Source organism: Perognathus longimembris, chromosome 7 (genome assembly GCF_023159225.1).
Source record: "Perognathus longimembris pacificus isolate PPM17 chromosome 7, ASM2315922v1, whole genome shotgun sequence".
Classification (NCBI taxonomy): Eukaryota; Metazoa; Chordata; class Mammalia; order Rodentia; family Heteromyidae; genus Perognathus; species Perognathus longimembris.
This window is the reverse complement of record NC_063167.1, coordinates 39940746-39960565: the sequence shown is the minus strand read 5'-3', so window position 1 is coordinate 39960565 and position 19820 is coordinate 39940746. Positions and strand designations below refer to the sequence as shown.

The 19820-nt window shown below is 35.1% G+C and overlaps 1 protein-coding gene across 5 annotated transcripts in view; it reads left to right on the top strand.

Annotated features, from left to right (window-relative positions):
* The window catches only part of Mysm1 (Myb like, SWIRM and MPN domains 1), a 37986-nt gene that overhangs the window by 6751 nt on the left and 11415 nt on the right, over window positions 1–19820 (top strand). For 3 of the 5 annotated variants that reach the window (XM_048351423.1, XM_048351422.1, XM_048351425.1), the window contains 9 exons: window positions 890–967; window positions 1058–1081; window positions 2258–2336; window positions 5244–5342; window positions 7151–7911; window positions 11959–12089; window positions 13091–13194; window positions 14951–15028; window positions 17306–17394. In XM_048351423.1, the coding sequence (XP_048207380.1) occupies window positions 890–967; window positions 1058–1081; window positions 2258–2336; window positions 5244–5342; window positions 7151–7911; window positions 11959–12089; window positions 13091–13194; window positions 14951–15028; window positions 17306–17394 (1443 nt within the window). The remainder of the gene's footprint in view (window positions 1–889; window positions 968–1057; window positions 1082–2257; window positions 2337–5243; window positions 5343–7150; window positions 7912–11958; window positions 12090–13090; window positions 13195–14950; window positions 15029–17305; window positions 17395–19820) is intronic. The other 2 variants (XM_048351424.1, XM_048351426.1) reach the window with 2 other exon arrangements.

The window sequence follows — 19820 nt, the reverse complement described above, 5'->3', positions numbered from 1 at the left end:
CATCTTTGTTTCATACTATGTATTTGAAATCCAGTGTCTTTTATATTCATATAGTGCATCTCAGTTCATGCTAGCCAATTTTCAAATGCTCAGAAGTCACATATGTGGCTGGCTATTAGCCACTTGTTCCATTCCAGATGTGGAAGAAAAATAGAGTAAGAGTTATATAAACATTTAACTACATATAAGCATAAGAGGTATATAAGCAGTTAATATAAGCATAGAAGGCTGGAATGATTTTTTTCATAATTTTATCCTCAATACATAGTTACTTATAATGCATAATATACAGTCAGTAAATACTTATAGTTACTTGTAATGCATAATATACAGTCAGTAAATATTTGCTAAATGAATAATGTCTCAGACTAATATGACAGTATTATATAGTTGGCTCCTTTGAAGAACTTTGAGAGAAAATTTCTTGGTAGATAAATATTATTTTTTTAGGGTAATGAAAAACCCTGACATTGTTTTCAGTTAATTTACAAATGTGAAAACAGCTGTCCAAGATACCTCAGAAAACCAATCAGATTCACCTTCTGTATTTTTTGTATGTTAGAAGAGAAAAATTCTAAGTGTTGACAATATTCTGTTAGCTACTTTCAATAAGTAAGATAAGAGAAACTGGCATTATTGTGGCACCTCTTCTGTGTAGGCATAGTAATCTGTGATTTCATGTGTCATTAACCCATTACCAATACTGAGATATGTATACAATTTTATCTTTTTTATCTTTATACAATTTTATCTAGGTCTTACTGACCTACCAGCAGTTTTACTAGAATGTAAGTGTGACTTTTATGAGTCTGAGAATGCCCATTTTGTAAATCACATAAAGATAATATCACTAATAACAATTTAAAAATATTCTTTAATAATTACAAAGATATTATTTATCGAACAAATCACATCCAGGAAAATTCTGGCTTGATCAAAAGGAAGATGATAAAAAATACACAAACAGGTAAAATAAATTTATAATACTATTAAAAATCTGAGTTGCCTTTTTAGAAACTTCACAAGCTTCCTTATTTTCTTTTTGCATGTCGTGCAGTCTGCAGAAAACAGCTAAAATCATGTATGTATTTGTTTTATATTTTTAAACCTTTCTGCTTAGTTAGAATTTATAAGATAATTTTTAAAAAAATTATAGTTGGCTAGAAGTTCTCTTGATTGTAAAACAAATATAAAGATGAAGTGTTTTATATAGAAGTTGGAATGCAGAATGACCTTTTATAGGGAATTCATACTACAGAAAAAACATGTGGGAACATTATAAGAAGCACCTATGTAATATGAATTGGCTTGATTCCTATTGTTCTGTCACCTAATTTTAAATTTTCAACAAAATTAATTTTGATTTGTGGCTTTCAAAAATTATCCATAAAAGTTGCCGGGTGCTGGTTGGCTCATGCCTGTAATCCTGGCCACTCAGGAGGCTGAGATCTGAGGATCACAGTGCAAAGCCAGCCTGGGCAGGAGAGTCTGTGAGACTCTTATCTCCAATTAACCACCCAAAATCCAGAAGTAAAGCTGTGGCTCAAGTGGTAGAGTGCTAATCTTAAGCAAAAAAACTCAGGGACAGAGTCCAGGTCATGAATTCAAGTCCCATGACCAGCACACACACGTGCATAAAATTATCTACAGAAATTAACTTTTTAAAATATCCTTATACTATAATTGAATTAAATTTGTCATTATCATTTGTAGGCTTGCAGGTTTATGGATAGACTTACCTGTTACTAAATGCTCAGGAGTTTGAAAGCTGAGCAGCTGTTGGCATTTATATTTTGCTGAATAGACAATAAATTGAATGGAAAGGTTAATGGTGATGTTTTTCTGTTGTGGTTGTTCATTTCTTATAAAACTTATAAAAGAAATAAGTGTAATGCCGTAGTTGTGACTTCTTTCTGGCTCAGTATTTGAAGTTACACAGATGAACCTAAGAGTTATTTCTGTAACAATTTTAAGCTTACATGTCCTTGTTACCCCTTGATTTCCTTTGGTGGTTTTTAGTGTTATCCTCACATCGTATATTTTAGGGACTCCTAACATCTTGAGTAGAATTATGTAGCAGGGTGAATCTATTCCCCTGAGTAGAGACTTGAGCCTTCTTTTTTATTTATTTATTTTTAATTCATGGAGTCAAGAAAGTATTGATTTTAGCCCATGGCTATCTGTAACCTTTAGGTGCATAAATATGGAATGTTCCATTTCAGAATTTTTTTTTTGCAATTCCTCTTTTTTCCCTCAGGGTACACTCTCCTACAAAACCAGCCAGTTACTCAGTAAAGTGGACGATAGAAGAAAAAGAGCTGTTTGAACAAGGGCTGGTAAATAGAGCAACTTTAAATTTATAGTAAAATGATTCTAGAAGCAAATATTGATATAAGATTAAATTTATTTGTAGAGACCAAGGTTTTAATTAACATTAATCTTACCTTTCATTTTTCATATTTATAGTGTAAGTACAAGAAAATTCTTTTTAATCTATTTCTAAGACACTAAAATTGGATCAATATTTGATAATTATACATTTTTGATAGTGGTAAAAATCTGAGAAATTGGCTGTTTCTGTATATGACACCTGAAATAAAAGTACCTGAATTAAAACTATTTGAATTAAAGGCTAAATATTTAGTTGTTACCTCTCAAAACAAAAACAAGTAATAACGTCTATTTGAAACTGAGTGGTCAGCTGAGTTCTTTTTTCTCAACTGTTTGGCATAGTATATTCCATGTGTTTCACTGCATATGTTTGAAGACCAGAAACGTTTCTTTATAGTATAAGTGTTTCACTGAGCTTTTTCACTGAGATCTGTTTAAATGTACACAGGTTATATAATGGGGAAAAACCTGGTGTTCTAATTCTGAAAATACTCCTAACTATGAAGAAATCCTTAGCAAAATATTCAGGGTTCCCCCCCTTTTGGGTAGTACTGAGATTTTAACTGAGGGCTTTGCACTTGCTACACAGTAGCTCTGCCCATAATGCTTTAGTTATTTTTGAGATAGGGTCTCACATTTTTGCCTTCCTGCACCTTGACCTTTTTTTTTTTTTTTTTATGTAACTGGATTACAAGTGTGTGCCACTACGCCACCTATTAGTTGAAATGAGATCTTGCTAAATTTTTCTCCCTGAATAGGTGGAATAAGTGTTATTAGCCATCATGCCTTGTTTCATATTTTTTTACCTATTATTAATATCTTTAAACTATCAAGTGTGCATTATATATTTTAAGCTATATATTACTCAGTATTATGCTAATTTTGAGATTATATTTATGTATTTTTGTAGAGAGCTTATAGTTGTAGAAGATTTGGAATGCAAATCAAAATATCAGCATTTTTATGAATGAGAAATAAAATGCATTTTAAAGACTGATATGTATACTCTATGATATTCATAGAAAGAGTCTTTTCAAGTTTTTAATCTGTTCAAGATAATTTTTCTGTACTCTTGGCAGTTTTTATATCAGCATTTTAATATATTGCACTGTAGTCTAACCAGTCGTTTATTTAAGGTTTCTGACAATTTTGCATGAGATCTCTAGTCTCTGTTTTGACATTAGGTATATGTATGTTCTTGATGAAAATGACTTGTGAACTTAGGGTTTCTTTTTTGGTTGTTGTTGATATTGGTGGTAGTTGTACGGACTTAATTTACATGTTGAAAGTTCAGCTGACTACCTAAAGTTACGAGATGTTAAGTCTCCCTAAACAGTGTCCTCTCTTCTTCCTGTATTCTTCCAGAAATACTTTGTCCATATATAAACAATTGGTAGTTTATTTATATAGAGATAAGTAGAAACGTATGTACAGTAAGATATTTTAAGCTTAAAATGTTTCTTTATACACACAAAACCCACTGAATTACTGGTAATATGTCCTTCTACCTTAGCCCATTGATAAAGTGTGCTTAAAGACAATCTCTCTGAAGGGAATTCCTTCTTTTTGTTTGGCACAAGACCATCTTTTTACTCAATATTCAATATTCTTTTTTTTTTTTTGCCAGTCCTGGGCCTTGAACTCAGGGCCTGAGCACTGTGCCTGGCTTCCTTTTTGCTCAAGGCTAGCACTCTATCACTTGAGCCACAGTGGCACTTCTGGCCTTTTTGTATATATGTGGTGCTGAGGAATCGAACCTAGGGCTTCATGTATACGAGGCAAGCACTCTTGCCACTAGGCCATATTCCCAGCCCCATCTTTTTACTCTGTTAAGCATTTTGGAAGGTTTTCTTTATTCTGTCCCTCCCGTTTTCTTTCTGTCTAAGCCCTTATCATCCCATGTGGTGACATTTACCCAGTTACTCTCGTTTCTCAGTGTTCCATGCTGTTATTTACTTACTTTTACCTCATAGAAAGGGAATTAATTCTTTAGTAAGTTAGTCATCTCTGAAATTGTAAAGGTGATTTTTATAGTTGAGAACCATAAGGGAGCCCTGCCATGTTCTCTGTTCTTCCCATCGCGGTTTCAGGTGTCAGGAGGTACATGAAAGGAAGATATTAATAACAATTCTGCTCCAACTGTGAGTCACTGCAGTATTAGTGTAAATAAGAGTATTTGCTGTAGGGGCTGGGGATATAGCCTAGTGGCAAGAGTGCCTGCCTCGGATACACGAGGCCCTAGGTTCGATTCCCCAGCACCACATATACAGAAAACGGCCAGAAGCGGCGCTGTGGCTCAAGTGGCAGAGTGCTAGCCTTGAGCGGGAAGAAGCCAGGGACAGTGCTCAGGCCCTGAGTCCAAGGCCCAGGACTGGCCAAAAAAAAAAAAAAAAAAAAAAAAGAGTATTTGCTGTAGACATTCTGTGGAAAATGTTGAAATGTGAATAGAATTTGAGTAAAACAATTGCATTTAGTACACATCATATTCAGTTGATCCTACAAGTGAAAAATGTAATCTATTTCTCTTTTAGGTACTTGTTTCTTTTAAAAAGATATCTTAGATTTGGAACTTTATGATGTTTAGTATGAATTCATACAGAGGTAGTATATGTGATGTATCTTCTTTTAGATAGCTGTAAAACATTGTGAGTCACTTTGTTCAATTTTGGAATTCAAGTTCAATGGGGAAAGTGAGCCTTGATTTTAAAAACTGAGTCTATAGATGGTGTTTCAGTTTTTGTTCAGAAAATAGATAAGATAAAGTTTTCATTTGTTGTTTGTTGAAATGTGGCAGTTGCTTGAAATATAATTAAGCTAATCGAAAGCAATATTTTTCCATTTTGATATTACAGGCTAAATTTGGCCGAAGGTGGACCAAAATTGCGAAGCTAATTGGAAGCCGTACTGTTTTACAAGTAAAGAGTTATGCCAGACAGTACTTTAAAAATAAGGTAAGAAGGATATAAGTAATATAGTTAATCACAATAATAATACTTAAGATAGACTGATGAGCAGAAGTATCTATTTAATGAATGTAAGCATTTAAATCCTATTGTTAAAATTTTACCAGCCAAACAAATAAGTGGTCAACAGCATCCTATAAAGCAAATAATCTTCCAAAGAGAAACTTATCTTCCTGTTTCCTCAGGAAAATGTGTTAAGTGTATGTATTATTGAAACTTCAGAATAAATTTTTTAGAGCTTAGAGAATATAAATGCTAATATGACTATGGAGTTTATTTAATGATGTTTTTCAATTGTTTTTGAAAATTTGAAAACTAATTATATTGATTAGGAAGATATACTTATGCTCTAATTCCTTAATTTTGAAGTAATTTGTGGTATATTCAGCTGTGTGATTTTTGGTATATGGATTTTTTTTTGGGGGGGGGGGTTGTTTGTTTTTTTGGGGGCTTGAACTCAAGGATAGTGCTCTACCACTTTGAGCCACAGCTCCACTTCTGATTTTTGAGTGGTTAATTGGAGATAAGAGTCTCACGGGGACTTTTCTGCTCATGCTGGCTTTGAACTGTGATCCTCAGAACTTAGCCTCCTGAATAGCTAGGATTATAGGCATGAGCCACTAGTGCCTGGCTGGTATATGGATTTTTTTGACATATTGTATTTGAGTTCTAGGAACAGTTATGTAAAACTTGAAATACCTTAAGTGAAATGTGTTTTAAAGTAAATGTATTGTACTTTGCATACAAGACAGATCTGGCATAATGTTAGCTAGGAATAAGTGGTAAGTGTTGGAATAGATTTATTATATACCTCAATTTCCAACTACCAAAAGCAATTTCAAAGTAGCTAAACAAGGTTGAGATACTAAATAAAGAATAAATGCTTAACTTAGTTATTTTTACCCACATGGTCCTCAGTTGTACTCAAAGAGTAGGGGTAGAGGATGTACTTCAGTATTATAACAGACAGTTATAAACCTAATGCAAAATTTATCTGAAATTTTTAAGTTTGTAAACAGCAGACTGCATATAAATAGGAAGGTTGTTAAAGCCTAGTTTAAGTTGTATGTGCTAACTTTCTGCTTTTTATTCTCTACATAGTAGGCCAGTTAACTTCAAATACAGGATCTCAGAACTTGATTTAGTAAAGTATCTATAATTTCTTATTGAAAAATGCCATATCCCTTGGTATCATTTACCAGGCTTATCAAAAACTTTATTGTAGATTCTTTTTTTTTTTTTTGATGCAAGAGTGGGATTAAACTTGGCACCTGATAGTTTTGCTCATTGGTTGGTGGCACTCTACCAACTGAGCCTCACCTCCAACCTCAAAATTTTTCATTTCAAGTTAACATTCAAGGGCAAGGATGTAACTCAATAATAGAGCACAGATCTAACATAATGAGCCCTTGGTTTCAACCCCCACCAACCCATTCACAAACCAAGGGGGAAAGGTCATACTTACTCAAAGTCTCTCATATTTTTCTGTAGAAAAGTGGTATTTCTATCTATAAGAAGATAAATATTTCTATAGTAGGACATATTGAAGGTGATTTTATGGCTTAAAATATAAACTATTATACTGAAACTGCACTCAGTGAACCTGAAAAATGTGCTTTATTTCTGAATTTAAAAGATACTTCTAAAATTAATGAAAATATTTGTCAGATTAAGTGTGATGTACCATTAGCATGTACTCAGTTTAATATAAGTCTTATATCTAATAATATGTTTGTGTACCAGGTCATTAAATTTCAAAGTCTTAATATTATGGGGATTTTATTCTGATTCTTAAGGTGAAACTGGGTCTGGAGACAGAATTGTCAACTCAGAAGAGCGGCATTGATTTAGAAGTTAAAAATGAAGATGAAGGGGCAAAGGCATGGACACAGTCATCTCTAAGGGGGCGTGCTGACCCCAACTTGAATGCTGTAAAAATTGAAACATTATCTGATGATGAAGAAGTAGATATCACAGATGAGGTGGATGAATTGACATCCCTACCACCACAACAAAGTTCTAGCAGTGGTCTCTCATTAGACATTGCTGATAGTAAGACGAATGAAACCAGTCGTGGAGAATTCATAGACACAGAGTCTGGTCCCTTTTCTAAATCTTCCAAGGAATATCTTCAGAGTATAAAGCAAGATGAAATGGAACCGTTTTCAGGCTCAGCAATTACATTACAGACTGGAAAACAGAGCAACATTGACAAAAGCTCAATTGAATTAATTGATGAGAAATATAAACAGATTAAAAGCTTTGATGGGCAAGGTGAAAATGGAATGTTAAATGATGCCAGGCAGTGGCTTTCTGTAGAGCCTTTTGAAAGGCAGAAAGATGTGAGTGATAATGAAATTCCTTTTCATTCTCCTTGCCAAATGATGGAGGGAAACCATGAGGAAGAAGAGCTTAAGCCACCAGAGCAAGAAGTAGAAATAGATAGAAATGTCATTCAAGAAGAAGAAAAACAAGCGATTCCTGAGTTTTTTGAGGGGCGTCAAGCTAAAACACCAGAACGCTACTTGAAAATTAGAAATTATATTTTGGATCAGTGGTAAGAATTACATTTTATATAGATGCTGTTTTAAAAACCTTACACTCAAACATTTTAATCGGGTCTGTTCAGAATTTAAAATTTTGCAAATGATCCAGGGAGCTTTCATCTATATTATCACTTCAAGTCAAGATTTAAAGTTTGTCATAGTGGACTTTTTAAAATGCTTTTGTTAGCATAATCCATCTTAGAGTATTTGAGCTTAAAAGAAAAAGTGACTGATGATTGCTTTAAGAAGCAATTTCCTAGGACAGTGTTGGGAAACTATAAATATATAATCACACTACTGTCCTGGGCGACAGTGTCTTTCCTGGGGTTTATTCATGTGCCTTGACTACAGAGAAGGAAACATTTGGTGATGAAGGTATGGTGTCATGAAGTGCAGCTAGGTTGCAGAACTCATCAGCTTCATCAGGATACAAGAATTTTTTGATGCATGAAATTTATCCTGGAACTATATTTTTACTAGAACTATATGAGAGAGAGGGAGCAAATCAAGGCACTTCTTACCTTATTAGCCTAAATAATCCGAAAGTAATTTGAATGTTTCTTAATAATTTATTAAGCCATCATTAAACATTCACAATTATTATTACTGTATAAGGCCATCTTTACATAAGGATTCCCAGTTCCTTTGTAGGGATTCTGCTTTGTTTCTTGTTGTTTTGTTTTTTTTCTTCTGTTATATCAGGAATCTTCCTAGCTGGGACCAGTGGCGCATGCCTGTGATCCTAGCTACTCAGGAGGCTAAGATCTGAGGATCATGGTTTGAAGCCAGTCTTGGCAGAAAAGTCTGTGAGGCTCTTATCTCCAATAAACTATTCAGGAAAAGCTGGAAGTGGCACTGTGGCTCAAGTGGTGGAGCACTAGCCTTGAGCACAAAGAGGCTCAGGGACAGCACTCAGGCTGTGAGTTCATGCCCCAGGACCAGCAAAAAAAAAAAAAAAAAAAAAGATTCTTCTTATTCTATTGCAGCAACTTTCTGCTGTAACCTCAGACTGTTACCAAAAGAAAGCAAAGAACTTGTTAACTCAATCACTGTTAATATCACTTAGACCTTTGGCTTTTGAAGATGCCCATATGCTGAAAGAAGGACTTTGGTTCTTGATCATGATTCATGGTCATCTTGTACTGGTTAAAGTGCAAAAAGTGTAATTTCTGGCTAAGGATGGCATCATAGTAGAGAATATTTAAGGAGTAACTGCTGATGTTTACTTAGAGACCTCTGAGATATAATCTGTGTAATGTTATGATTATTTATTACTTTAAATTTTAAGTTCTAGGGCTGGGGATATGGCCTAGTGGCAAGAGCGCTTGCCTCGTATACTTGAAGCCCTGGATTCGATTCCCCAGCACCACATATACAGAAAATGGCCAGAAGTGGCGCTGTGGCTCAAGTGGCAAAGTGTTAGCCTTGAGCAAAAAAGAAGCCAGGGACAGTGCTCAGGCCCTGAGTCCAAGGCCCAGAACTGGCAAAAAAAAAAAAAAAAAAAATTAAGTTCTAAATCAGGCAAAGTAATTTACATAGGTACTATAAATTATATGGGAGTGGTTTTATAAGTCATTAGTCATAGTTCATGAAATGATTTCAGTATTGTTATTTAAACATGCTTATTTAGTTGAACAGTGTGAAAGCCAAAAGAAATATTCTTCAACAGTATTCAAATCTATCTCTTCAGAAATAAGGACTGAGAGGGATGATTAAAAAAGAGGAGGAGAAATGGTGGGGAATTAAGGTTTTAAAAATAAAGAGGCCTGCCAGATTTGTTTATAGATGAAAGTATCCTTCCATAGAAGCAGATGAAGTACTCTCTTTGTCTAGGGGAATTTTTTTTTATTACAACAGTAACCAATGCCGTTATTGAATTCTTACCAAATGCCATGCATTATATTTAAATTTTTTCTAGACCTCTTGACAACTTTGTCCTCATTTTACAGATGAGGAAAATGAGATTCACAGGATATGAGGATAAAGAACTTGTTCCGGGTCACCCTAGGTGAAGGTGATTTCAGAGTCTTTTTTGTTGTTTTTTGTTTTGAGACAAGGTCTCTGTACAATCTGGTTGGCCTCACATTTATTGTATAATCCAGGCTGGTCTCAAACTTGTGATTTTCCAGCCTGAGTCTTCTAAGTGCTAGGAATACTGACATCTACCACCACAGCCACTCAGTCTGCAGTCATTAATTTGGTATTTCAGTCTTGATTTTGTGTTTTTACACTTCCAATTCAGAGCTATGATGATTCTGCCTTGGATCTTCTTTCCTTCCAGATCTTGGTAGTTTTGCCTTCTTAACTCATTCAGGTCTACTTAGAGAAATAAGAGATTCTGCTCATTGCCTCTAAATTATATCTTCTTGTTTTCTGTCTGTGTAACCCATGTTTCATCTTTTCCATAGAACTTATTACACTGAAAATGTATTATTGTCTTCTTACTTTGTCTACATGAGGATAGATTTCTGTTTTGTTTATTGGCAATTTTCTACTGCTTAGGACAGTTCTTCAAATATAGATGGCCCTCTGTTGTGGAGAATAGATTATTGAATGTATATATCATCTGTCTTTGAATGGAAGTTTTTAGAGTACTTATAACTTATTCATCATTGTGTGGGTTACTGAGTTCTGTTTAAAGGCTTTTGATTTGTGTAATCTTTAGATAAATCTAGTATTCTCCTGTGATATTTTTTACTAGACATGTTCTTTCTTCCTTTCCTGTTGTCATCTGTATAGCTTGTTTCCTTTTCTTTCAAGGCATCCTGACATCTCAACTTTTCTATGGAAGTGTCTATCTTCTCTGGACTTCACAAAATGTATGATTTTAAATTTAGTCTGTGTTTAGAGAGGCCTGCACACTTAATCTAAAGCAAAATAATCTGTGCCTATTTTTTACATTCTAGCCCCTTGTTATTCTTACCTTTTCATTTTAGCACTATTTCAGTCTGACCATGTAGTATATATTATTCATTGATTATTCCATGGTCTTTTCACTGGATTAGCAGGTCTCTAAAGTCAGGAACTTAATGTTGTTCATCTTCATGGCCCTCTTCTCTAGAACAGTGCTGGGTACACAGTGCACAAATATATGTAGAATAAAATACAATATGTCTCAGTACTTATTTAATAGTATCTGTTCTTGAATCCTGATTCTGTCACTTCCTTAAGTAAATACCTTAATCATGAACCCACTAGTTCTTTCACTTCTAAAATGAGAGTAATATAACTTGTAAAGATAGTTGTGTAACTTGCAGTAAGTTACTAACAAACTTGTTTCTATTATTAAGTTCTTTAATTACTGTTAAACCTTAATTGTGCTTCCTAGCATGACTCCTTACATTTATTCAGTAAATACATGTTTTAGTAAATGAGCCTCTTTATTTCTTTCATTGTCTTTGTGAGTTTCTTGATTCCACTGGAGTCCCCTGTATACCTATTTCTGTTTGTCAGTGAGAGTGAACACTTATTTATTGGTATCTTAACTCAAAATGAATATGAATCATGCAAACATTTATGAGCTAGTTAAATGTTTGGCAGAGGTAGAGTAAAATGTAGGTAGTAATATTAAGAGTTAGTAAAGTCTAGAAGCTGAGGCTATAGCTCAACAACACTTGCCTAGCATTTGTGAGGCCTAACATCTGTTTCCCGGCACCACAGGGGAAAAAACAGTTGGAAATGTCTAGTATTACGTTCTTTCTATATATTATCAAATACCCCTTTTATCTAAAGATTTTCACTTGAGTTTAGATCTGTGAAGCTTCTAAGTTCAAAATCCAAGAAAAATGGAATCTATGAATTTTAGCAGTGGGAAAAGAATGATATTGTAAAAGAAAATCACACAGTACATGTACTTGTAAGTTATTGAGTCATTTTAAAGATAAGTTATTTCAGAAAAAAAGAACACTTGGGTACTAGGTATTATATTACACATTTACACATTGAGAGGGGTAAAATAAGGTTTTCTTTTTAAGGTTTCTTATATATTAAAAGTTTTCCCCAGAAATTTTTCATGCTTTTATTCATCCAAAATAATTTTACTTCCATCTCTTAATTAGGGAGATATGCAAACCGAAATACTTAAATAAGACCTCAGTACGTCCTGGCCTGAAGAACTGTGGGGATGTTAATTGTATTGGACGGATTCATACATACCTCGAATTGATAGGAGCAATCAATTTTGGATGTGGTAAAAATAAAAACCCAACAACATTTTTTATCCTGATAGCACCTAATTTCTATGGCAGTTGCAATTCAAGTAGATTTAAGATTGTAAAATTCACAATATACCATATTTTCTGGAATAGATGTGTTATATTAAGATTTTGCTGTAAAATTTCTCTTGATTGAACTGTTTCTTTCTGATCTACAGTAAACATTGAAAGTGTAATTTTAAAAGGCAAATATTTTATCTAAATAGAAACAATTTGGGAACATAGTTCTTTATCAAGTAAAAATATAATTTTATGAAAAGTGATGAAAACCTATTTCATTTGCAAATACAGCTCAAGGTCAGTATAGCACTTAAAAGATTCAGATATTGGGATCCTTTTATACAAATATTCTGAAACATAAAAAGTTATGAAATTTGAAATGCTTCTTGTCCCAAGTGTTTTTCATAATGGTTATTCAACCTGTGTGGTATTCCCTCTAGAAATGGTATCTAGCAATTATTAAATAAGAGGAAATAGTGTAGGAGTCTTACATGTAATAAAAGCACTATAATATTTTCACAGAATGGAGTCGATTAGTATGCAAATTTCAAAATATATTCTACCCTTTCATTGAATTAACATGACAAGAACTTGTAGAATACTAATAGCTGTAGTTTTATATAGTCATAAGGAAAATGGAACCCTACCACTCATAGTTAAAGAAAAAGATTCTTTGTTTTGAAACAATAACTACAAAACCTGACAAAAGTTATTTCATATTACATAGAGAATACACATCTGCCTTGAGGTCTGTCCTTCATTTCAGTGGCCTGGTTTGCCCAATGCCCTGAATACTGAGACTACTAAACTTTTTTAGACTTACAGCAATACTTTATTTGGGAACTGCAGAATAGCACACCAAATGTATGATTGTGAAATAAGAATCATAGGAGCTCAGCTATAGATGTGTGTCTTCCTACTTAACGAACAAGTTACACAAATGATAGCTTGTTTTATCTTTTCCAAATTCCAATAGAACAAGCTATATATAACAAGCCACAACCAGTTGATAAAGTACGAATCAGAGACAGAAAAGATACAGTAGAAGCTTACCAACTTGCCCAGCGTCTGCAATCTATGGTAAGCAGTCAACTTTGTTGTTTAACAATCTCTTCACTCTACTTTAGTAAGGTATGGCTATTTTTTATATCTGCTTACAAATGACTTTGTTGGAAGAACCTGTTTTCTCTTGCACTTCACTTTTATTGTTAATTCCAATTTCATTTGGAATACAAAACAAGCTATAGAGCCTTCAAAATTCACTTGCAAACCATTCAGAGCCATTGTTTCTGACATGGCCTTCAGCTGTTGGGTTGGTTTATATAAATTTGTCTTTTAAAGCTATATGGTTCAGTTTTCTTTTTCTCTTTAGTTTTGGAACACTGCTCTTTGTGTTTCATATGCTGAAATCTGAATTTTTTTTTTTTTTTGGCCAGTACTGGGACTTGAGCTCTCAGTCCCTAGGCACTGTCCCTGAGCTTATTTTGCTCAATGCTAGCACTCTACCACTTGAGCTTTTTCTCCACTTTCAGCTTTTTCTGTGTATGTGGTACTGAGGAAACAAACCCAAGGCTTCATGCATGCTAGGCAAGCACTCTACCACTAAGCCACATTCTTATTCAATTCTAGCATTCTTTTCTATTTTTTATTTTTTGCCAGTCCTGGGCCTTGGGCTCAGGGCCTGAGCACTGTCCCTAGCTTCTTTTTGCTCAATGCTAGCTAGCACTCTGCCACTTGAGCCACAGCACCACTTCTGGCCATTTTCTATATATGTGGTGCTGGGGAATCGAACCCAGGGCTTCATGTATACAAGGCAAGCACTCTTGCCACTAGTGATGGCACTCAGCACCATCAGTGAATTTTATAATGTTTAAAAATTGAGGGCTGGGGATATAGCCTAGTGGCAAGAGTGCCTGCCTCGGATACACGAGGCCCTAGGTTCGATTCCCCAGCACCACATATACAGAAAACGGCCAGAAGCGGCGCTGTGGCTCAAGTGGCAGAGTGCTAGCCTTGAGCAGGAAGAAGCCAGGGACAGTGCTCAGGCCCTGAGTCCAAGGCCCAGGACTGGCCAAAAAAAAAAAAAAAATTGATGGATTGTGTTTTCAAAATAAAGTTATCCATTCAGTCTCTTATGAGTTAGAGTAGGATCTCCTTAGTTTTGTGGGGGGGGGGGGGTTAAGCGAAATAGAATAAAAGTATAAAGGTTAAGTAGCTATTTTTCTCTGATTATTTAAAGTACCAATCATTACTGCCTTTCTAAGAATGTTTTCAAATAAGTAAGTAGAGACAGTATGGGTAAATGCCCTTTGACATCTGGTCCATTTCAAACAACTCAATAATGACGTTTATAAAACTGGACATTAGTAACATAATCCATGAATTTCATAGTTTTTCATTATTTGTGCTAACAAGTCTCTTGTTAACTTGTTGGTTTCCCTTCTAAGCTGAGAAGTAATTTTGCTTCTAGTTTTCCATATTATTCCTATGTGTTCTTTCCAAGTTTTTACTAGAGAAGGTTGGAGGGAACCCATTTTACTGATGGTCTGTAGTATTTTATAGATAGCACTGAAAATTAAAGAAGTACAAGTAAAGTACAGAAAACCATCACTGATTAAAAAACAAAACTGAACCCAGCTATCACTTCCAGGCTTGCACCCTGCCTTTTCTGTAGTCCTCCTCTTCTTAAACTTACTATCAGTAATGTTATTCTGAACACAGATTTGTAAGTTTACATAAAGTAATCATTTTAGATAATCATTGTTTTAAATGTTGTGTTAATATACTATTATTTCTCCAGGTTAATCTTTTTGCTCTATTCTTAAACTCATTATAGCGTACAAGAAGACGTAGGGTTCGGGACCCCTGGGGAAACTGGTGTGATGCAAAGGACTTAGAAGGACAAACATTTGAGGTAATTTTGGCCTTTCTCATGGCTTATCAGTGAAAACTGCTTTATTTGGTCAATATTTATTGGCAAAATATTTGTATGTTTTACTGTGATATGTATTCCCATGTCAATTTGTCTGTTTGGAATTTACCAATAAACAATAAAATGGAAGGCTTTGGTGGCACAGGTAGCTAGGAGCTTGCCTCATTTTCTGAACTTTGATTGTTGTTATAATATATGCCAGACCAAGAAGTTTGTGTACCCAGTTCATTTTATTATATGCTTATTGAATAATGTTGATACAACAATTAAAATATTGTCCTATACAGTTGACATTCTGATCTATAACTATTAAAGTATTCTTTCTGTTAATAAAAACTGGAATCCTGGGATATAGACATAGCTTATGTGATAGAGTACTTACTTGCCTAGGAAGCATGAGACCTTGAGTTCAGACTCTAGTACTACAAAAATATTTAAAGCCTGAAGTCATAGGAGGAGGTATAACAAGCAACATGTGCTTTCGTGTGTATACAAACATAAATCCTAAATATATAATTTGTTGTAGTAATCAGCATAGTAGAAAGGAAAGAATATGTTACTTTGTAACATATTACATTGGATAACTATTTGGCCTCACTGAACCTCATATTTTAATTTATGAAATGTGGATAATACCTCCTAAAATAAATACATTTTACAAGAAGTAAGAGATCCAAGTATATAAAGGCCCTACTGTTAGGTATTCAATAAGTCTGCATGCACAGATTCTCAATAAAGTTACTGTCAATTCCTTCCCCATTTCCTATTCTCACACTTGAGCAATTGTCTAGTCATGTTAGTAGTGCATGGTGTTGTTCATAATATTATAGTTCTAACAGGAAAGACAAAACCTATAGTAAGTTCCAGAAAATTGGACCGAGAATTAAAAGGTTCTCTATTGGTGGCTCATACCTGTAACCCTACCTACTAAGGAGGCTGAGATATGAGGATCAAGGTTCATAGCCAGCCCAGGAAGGAAAAGTCAGTGACAGTTATATCCAGTTAAGTACTAAAATGTGGAAATGGCTCTTTGGCTCTGAGTTCAGAAAAGATCCCCTCAGTGATCAGGAAAGGTTCACAAAAGACAGGGTATCTAATTCAAGAGATCAGCAAAAAGATCATTGTTATTACTAGTAGTATTTTCATTTTAAAGATGAGGAAAGAGGGCTGGGGATATGGCCTAGTGGCAAGAGTGCCTGCCTCATATACATGAGGCCCTGGGTTCGTTTCCCCAGCACCACATATACAGAAAATGGCCAGAAGTGGCGCTGTGGCTCAAGTGGCAGAGTGCTAGCCTTGAGCAAAAAGAAGCCAGGGACAGTGCTCAGGCCCTGAGTCCAAGGCCCAGGACTGGCCAAAAAAAAAAAAAAAAAGATGAGGAAAGAGAAGTGTGAATGTTTCAGATATTATCTGTGGTCATCAGCTAATAAGGAGCAGAGCCAGGCATTCTAGTTCCAGAGTCTGTATGGTCCTAGTGTTTCCTTTTTGCCCATGGTGCTGGGGATTGAACACAGTGACTCATACATGCTAGGCAAGATCTCTATTACTGTGGGATTTTGTTCTTAACCATTACATTGTTGTTTATCCATTGTGAAAGAAAATTCAACATCTCAGTAACTTGAAATAGGTTTAAAAAATATTTAAGTGATTATGAGTTTTCAAACCTGGATGGCTGATCCTGTTGTTTGACATGAACAACTCAAGAACAGGAACACAGTTGTTGTTTTTTAATGGCTGGGTAGTTTAATAATTACAATATATATTATCCAGCCGGGTTCTGGGAAGCTCACACCTATAATTCTAGCTACTCAGGAGACTGAGGTCTAAGGATCAAGGTTTAAAGCCAGTCCAGGCAGAAAAGTCTGTGAGATTCATATATTCAATTAGTCACCAAAAAGGAGAAGGAGAAGGAGAATGAGAAGACGACCTAAAAATGGCTAAACAGGCAGAGAGCTAAGAGGAAGACCTAGAACTAAACAGGCAGAGAGCTAGCCTTCCAAGGTCCAGAGACAGAGCCCAGGCTCTTGGGTTCAAGCCCCAAGACCAGTGTATACGTGTGTGCATGTGTGTGTACACATATATACATACATATTTTCAGTAAATTCTTACTGTTGGTTAGTAGCAAAAGAAGGAAACCCTTTGTACCAATTTAATCTTTCTTACTTTCACATACTCTTAAGTTTGGTTTTAAAGACACATTTTTTATTCCCACTCTCAGTATTTGATAGACCTTTTAATTCACTGACTTTTTTTTTTTAGCATTTCTCTGCTGAGGAGTTTGCAAAACAAAGGGAAGAGGAAAAATCTAAGTCTACTAAATCTTCAAAAATGTCAAGACCAACCAAAAGGTATGGCTTTACATTGTATAAGGGTACTCATTTTTTTGTGAGTTGTTTTGTGTGTATGTGCTGGTCCTTGGGTTAAACTCAGGGCCTGAGCACTGTCTCTGAGCGTTTTTGCTCAAGGCTAATGCTCTACCACTTGAACCACACCTTTGCTTTCAGCTTTTTGGTGGTTGACTGCAGTTAAGAGCCTCACAGACTTTCCTTCCCGGGCTGGCTTTAAACCTTGGTCCTCAGATCTTAGCCTCCTCAGTAGCTACAGGTGTGAGCCACCCAACATCTGGCCAAGTATAATTGTTTTTAACTTGTGGTTAGAAAACGTGTGGGAAAATAATCCAACAGCTTTATTATTGTTCACATTAAGAAATATCAAGATTTTTCTAGTAAGAAAAGAGTAAAAACTGGTAAATATTTTTATTTTGTTTCTGTTTCACTGATTACTAGTTTGGGAAACCTTCAAGCTAAAGTTTAAAGGTCAATTTCACTGAACATAGGATCCAACCAGCATGTGTTACAAAGAAATCTTGTTTATGACCAGTAGCCATTCACCTCTAGACTTCTCTCTTTGTGCTAATTATACGCAGTAGTTACAGGGCTTATTGTTTTCTGGTGTGTATATATTATAAATGTAATGTCTACAATTAAGGATCATCAAGTAGGTTAAACATCTTGCTTTTCTAGATCTCTCATTTCCTGCAGTTGCCCTATTAAGTACACTACAATTTTGCACTGCTTCTTTTAAAACAAGATATCCAAGAGTGCCAATAGATCATTTTGTTAGCAGTTCTGTGTTCTGTGTAAGCCTTGGTTTGCCATTTATAAAGTAAGTTTTAGCTGTGTTTTAAACACTTCACTTACAGTAATCCATTTAATTCTAATCCTCTCCGATAGTTAATATTATCACTCTCATATTACAGGTGAGAAAATTGAGAACCAAAGAGAGGTTATAGTAACTTGTTTGTGTTAGGGCTCATAGTGAGAAAATTGAGAAGCAAAGAGAGGTCATAGTAACTTGTTTGTGTTAGTGCTCATAGTGATGAAGCTGTGGTTTAAGCCACGCAAGCTTTAAAATCCTTATTCCTGGTAATACATAATCTTATACCTTATATACAGCTCTCCAAAACAAACTAAAACTTTCACTGAAAGTATGAAGTAGATAGAATATATAAGAAACATAGTTTTTCTGTAAGTCAGGACCTCTCATCCAGTACCCACATACTTGATTTTCTACACACTTGACTTTCTGAATCTGTATGTGAGGCTTATATTTCAAGTCATTCCAGCTTGTCAGAAGCTTCTCTCTTCTTCTCTCTTCTCCTCTCCTCTCTTCTCTTCTTTATTTCCTTCCTTCCTTCTTACCTTCCTCCTTAATCCTTCCTTTGGCTTTTCTTTCTCTTTCCTTTTCTTCTTTTCCCTTTCTCTATCCTCCATTCCCTCCTTCCCTCTTACCTCTCCTCCCTCCTCGTTTCTTCATTCCCTTCCTTGTTTCTGACAGCCCTGGGGCTTTGAAGCGGAGGTTTCATGCTTTTACTTGGCTTTTTTTTAAGCTCATAGTCAAAAATTTTTGCTACACCTCCATTTTCCCACTGTTTGGTGGTTAATGGAGATAGAATCTTGTAGACTTTTTGTGCCCTGGCTGACTTCAAACTTCTGTCCTGCAGATCTCAGCCTCCTGGAGTGGCTAGGATTACAGACATGTGCCACTGGCACCTGGCTTTGTCAGAATTTTTTTAAATCCATGTCTGCTTTCTCATGTCTACAGCCCTCACAAACATTGTTGTTGGTCATATTCATGCTTTTCTGAAGTGCCCAACCATGTTCTTCAAAGCTGTGTAGTATTTTCCTCATCTGCCTTGGCCTTTAGTTTCTTTTTATTCATTTAATTTACACATTGTTCAGCTTCACTTGACATACATTTTGAATGTATACTGTTTTTCAGGCCCTGTTTTTGGTCTCTAGAACACAATGTCAAGCAAAACAAACATGTCCTTTGAGCACTAACAAATCTGGTAGAATGGGACCCAAATAACATATTCTTGTGTTATATTCTGTTAATATGTTCATTTGTCTTTCAATGATTATAGCATTAAAAAAAAACACCCTTGTATTGTTTGTAATATTTTTGGAAACCTCAGTTCTTTCCTTATCACAGCTTTCTAATGTTTCTTCAGGGCTTACACATGGTTTTATATCTAGCCTTGCTGAGGATCCTTACTTTCTGTCCCTTTACATTTTAAAATCAGAGTTTTGCCATAGGACTTTGTGTTACTTTCTGTAGGAGAACATTTTGTTATTCATTTAGCATTTAATGAGTCTTTGCTCTGTAAGGGGCACTTATTATCTTGACAGAAGTACTTTTGAACTTGCAGATCTCATGTCTCAGAATTAAAGTCTGTTTTCTATATAAGTCGTGTCTAACTATTGTGTTTCTT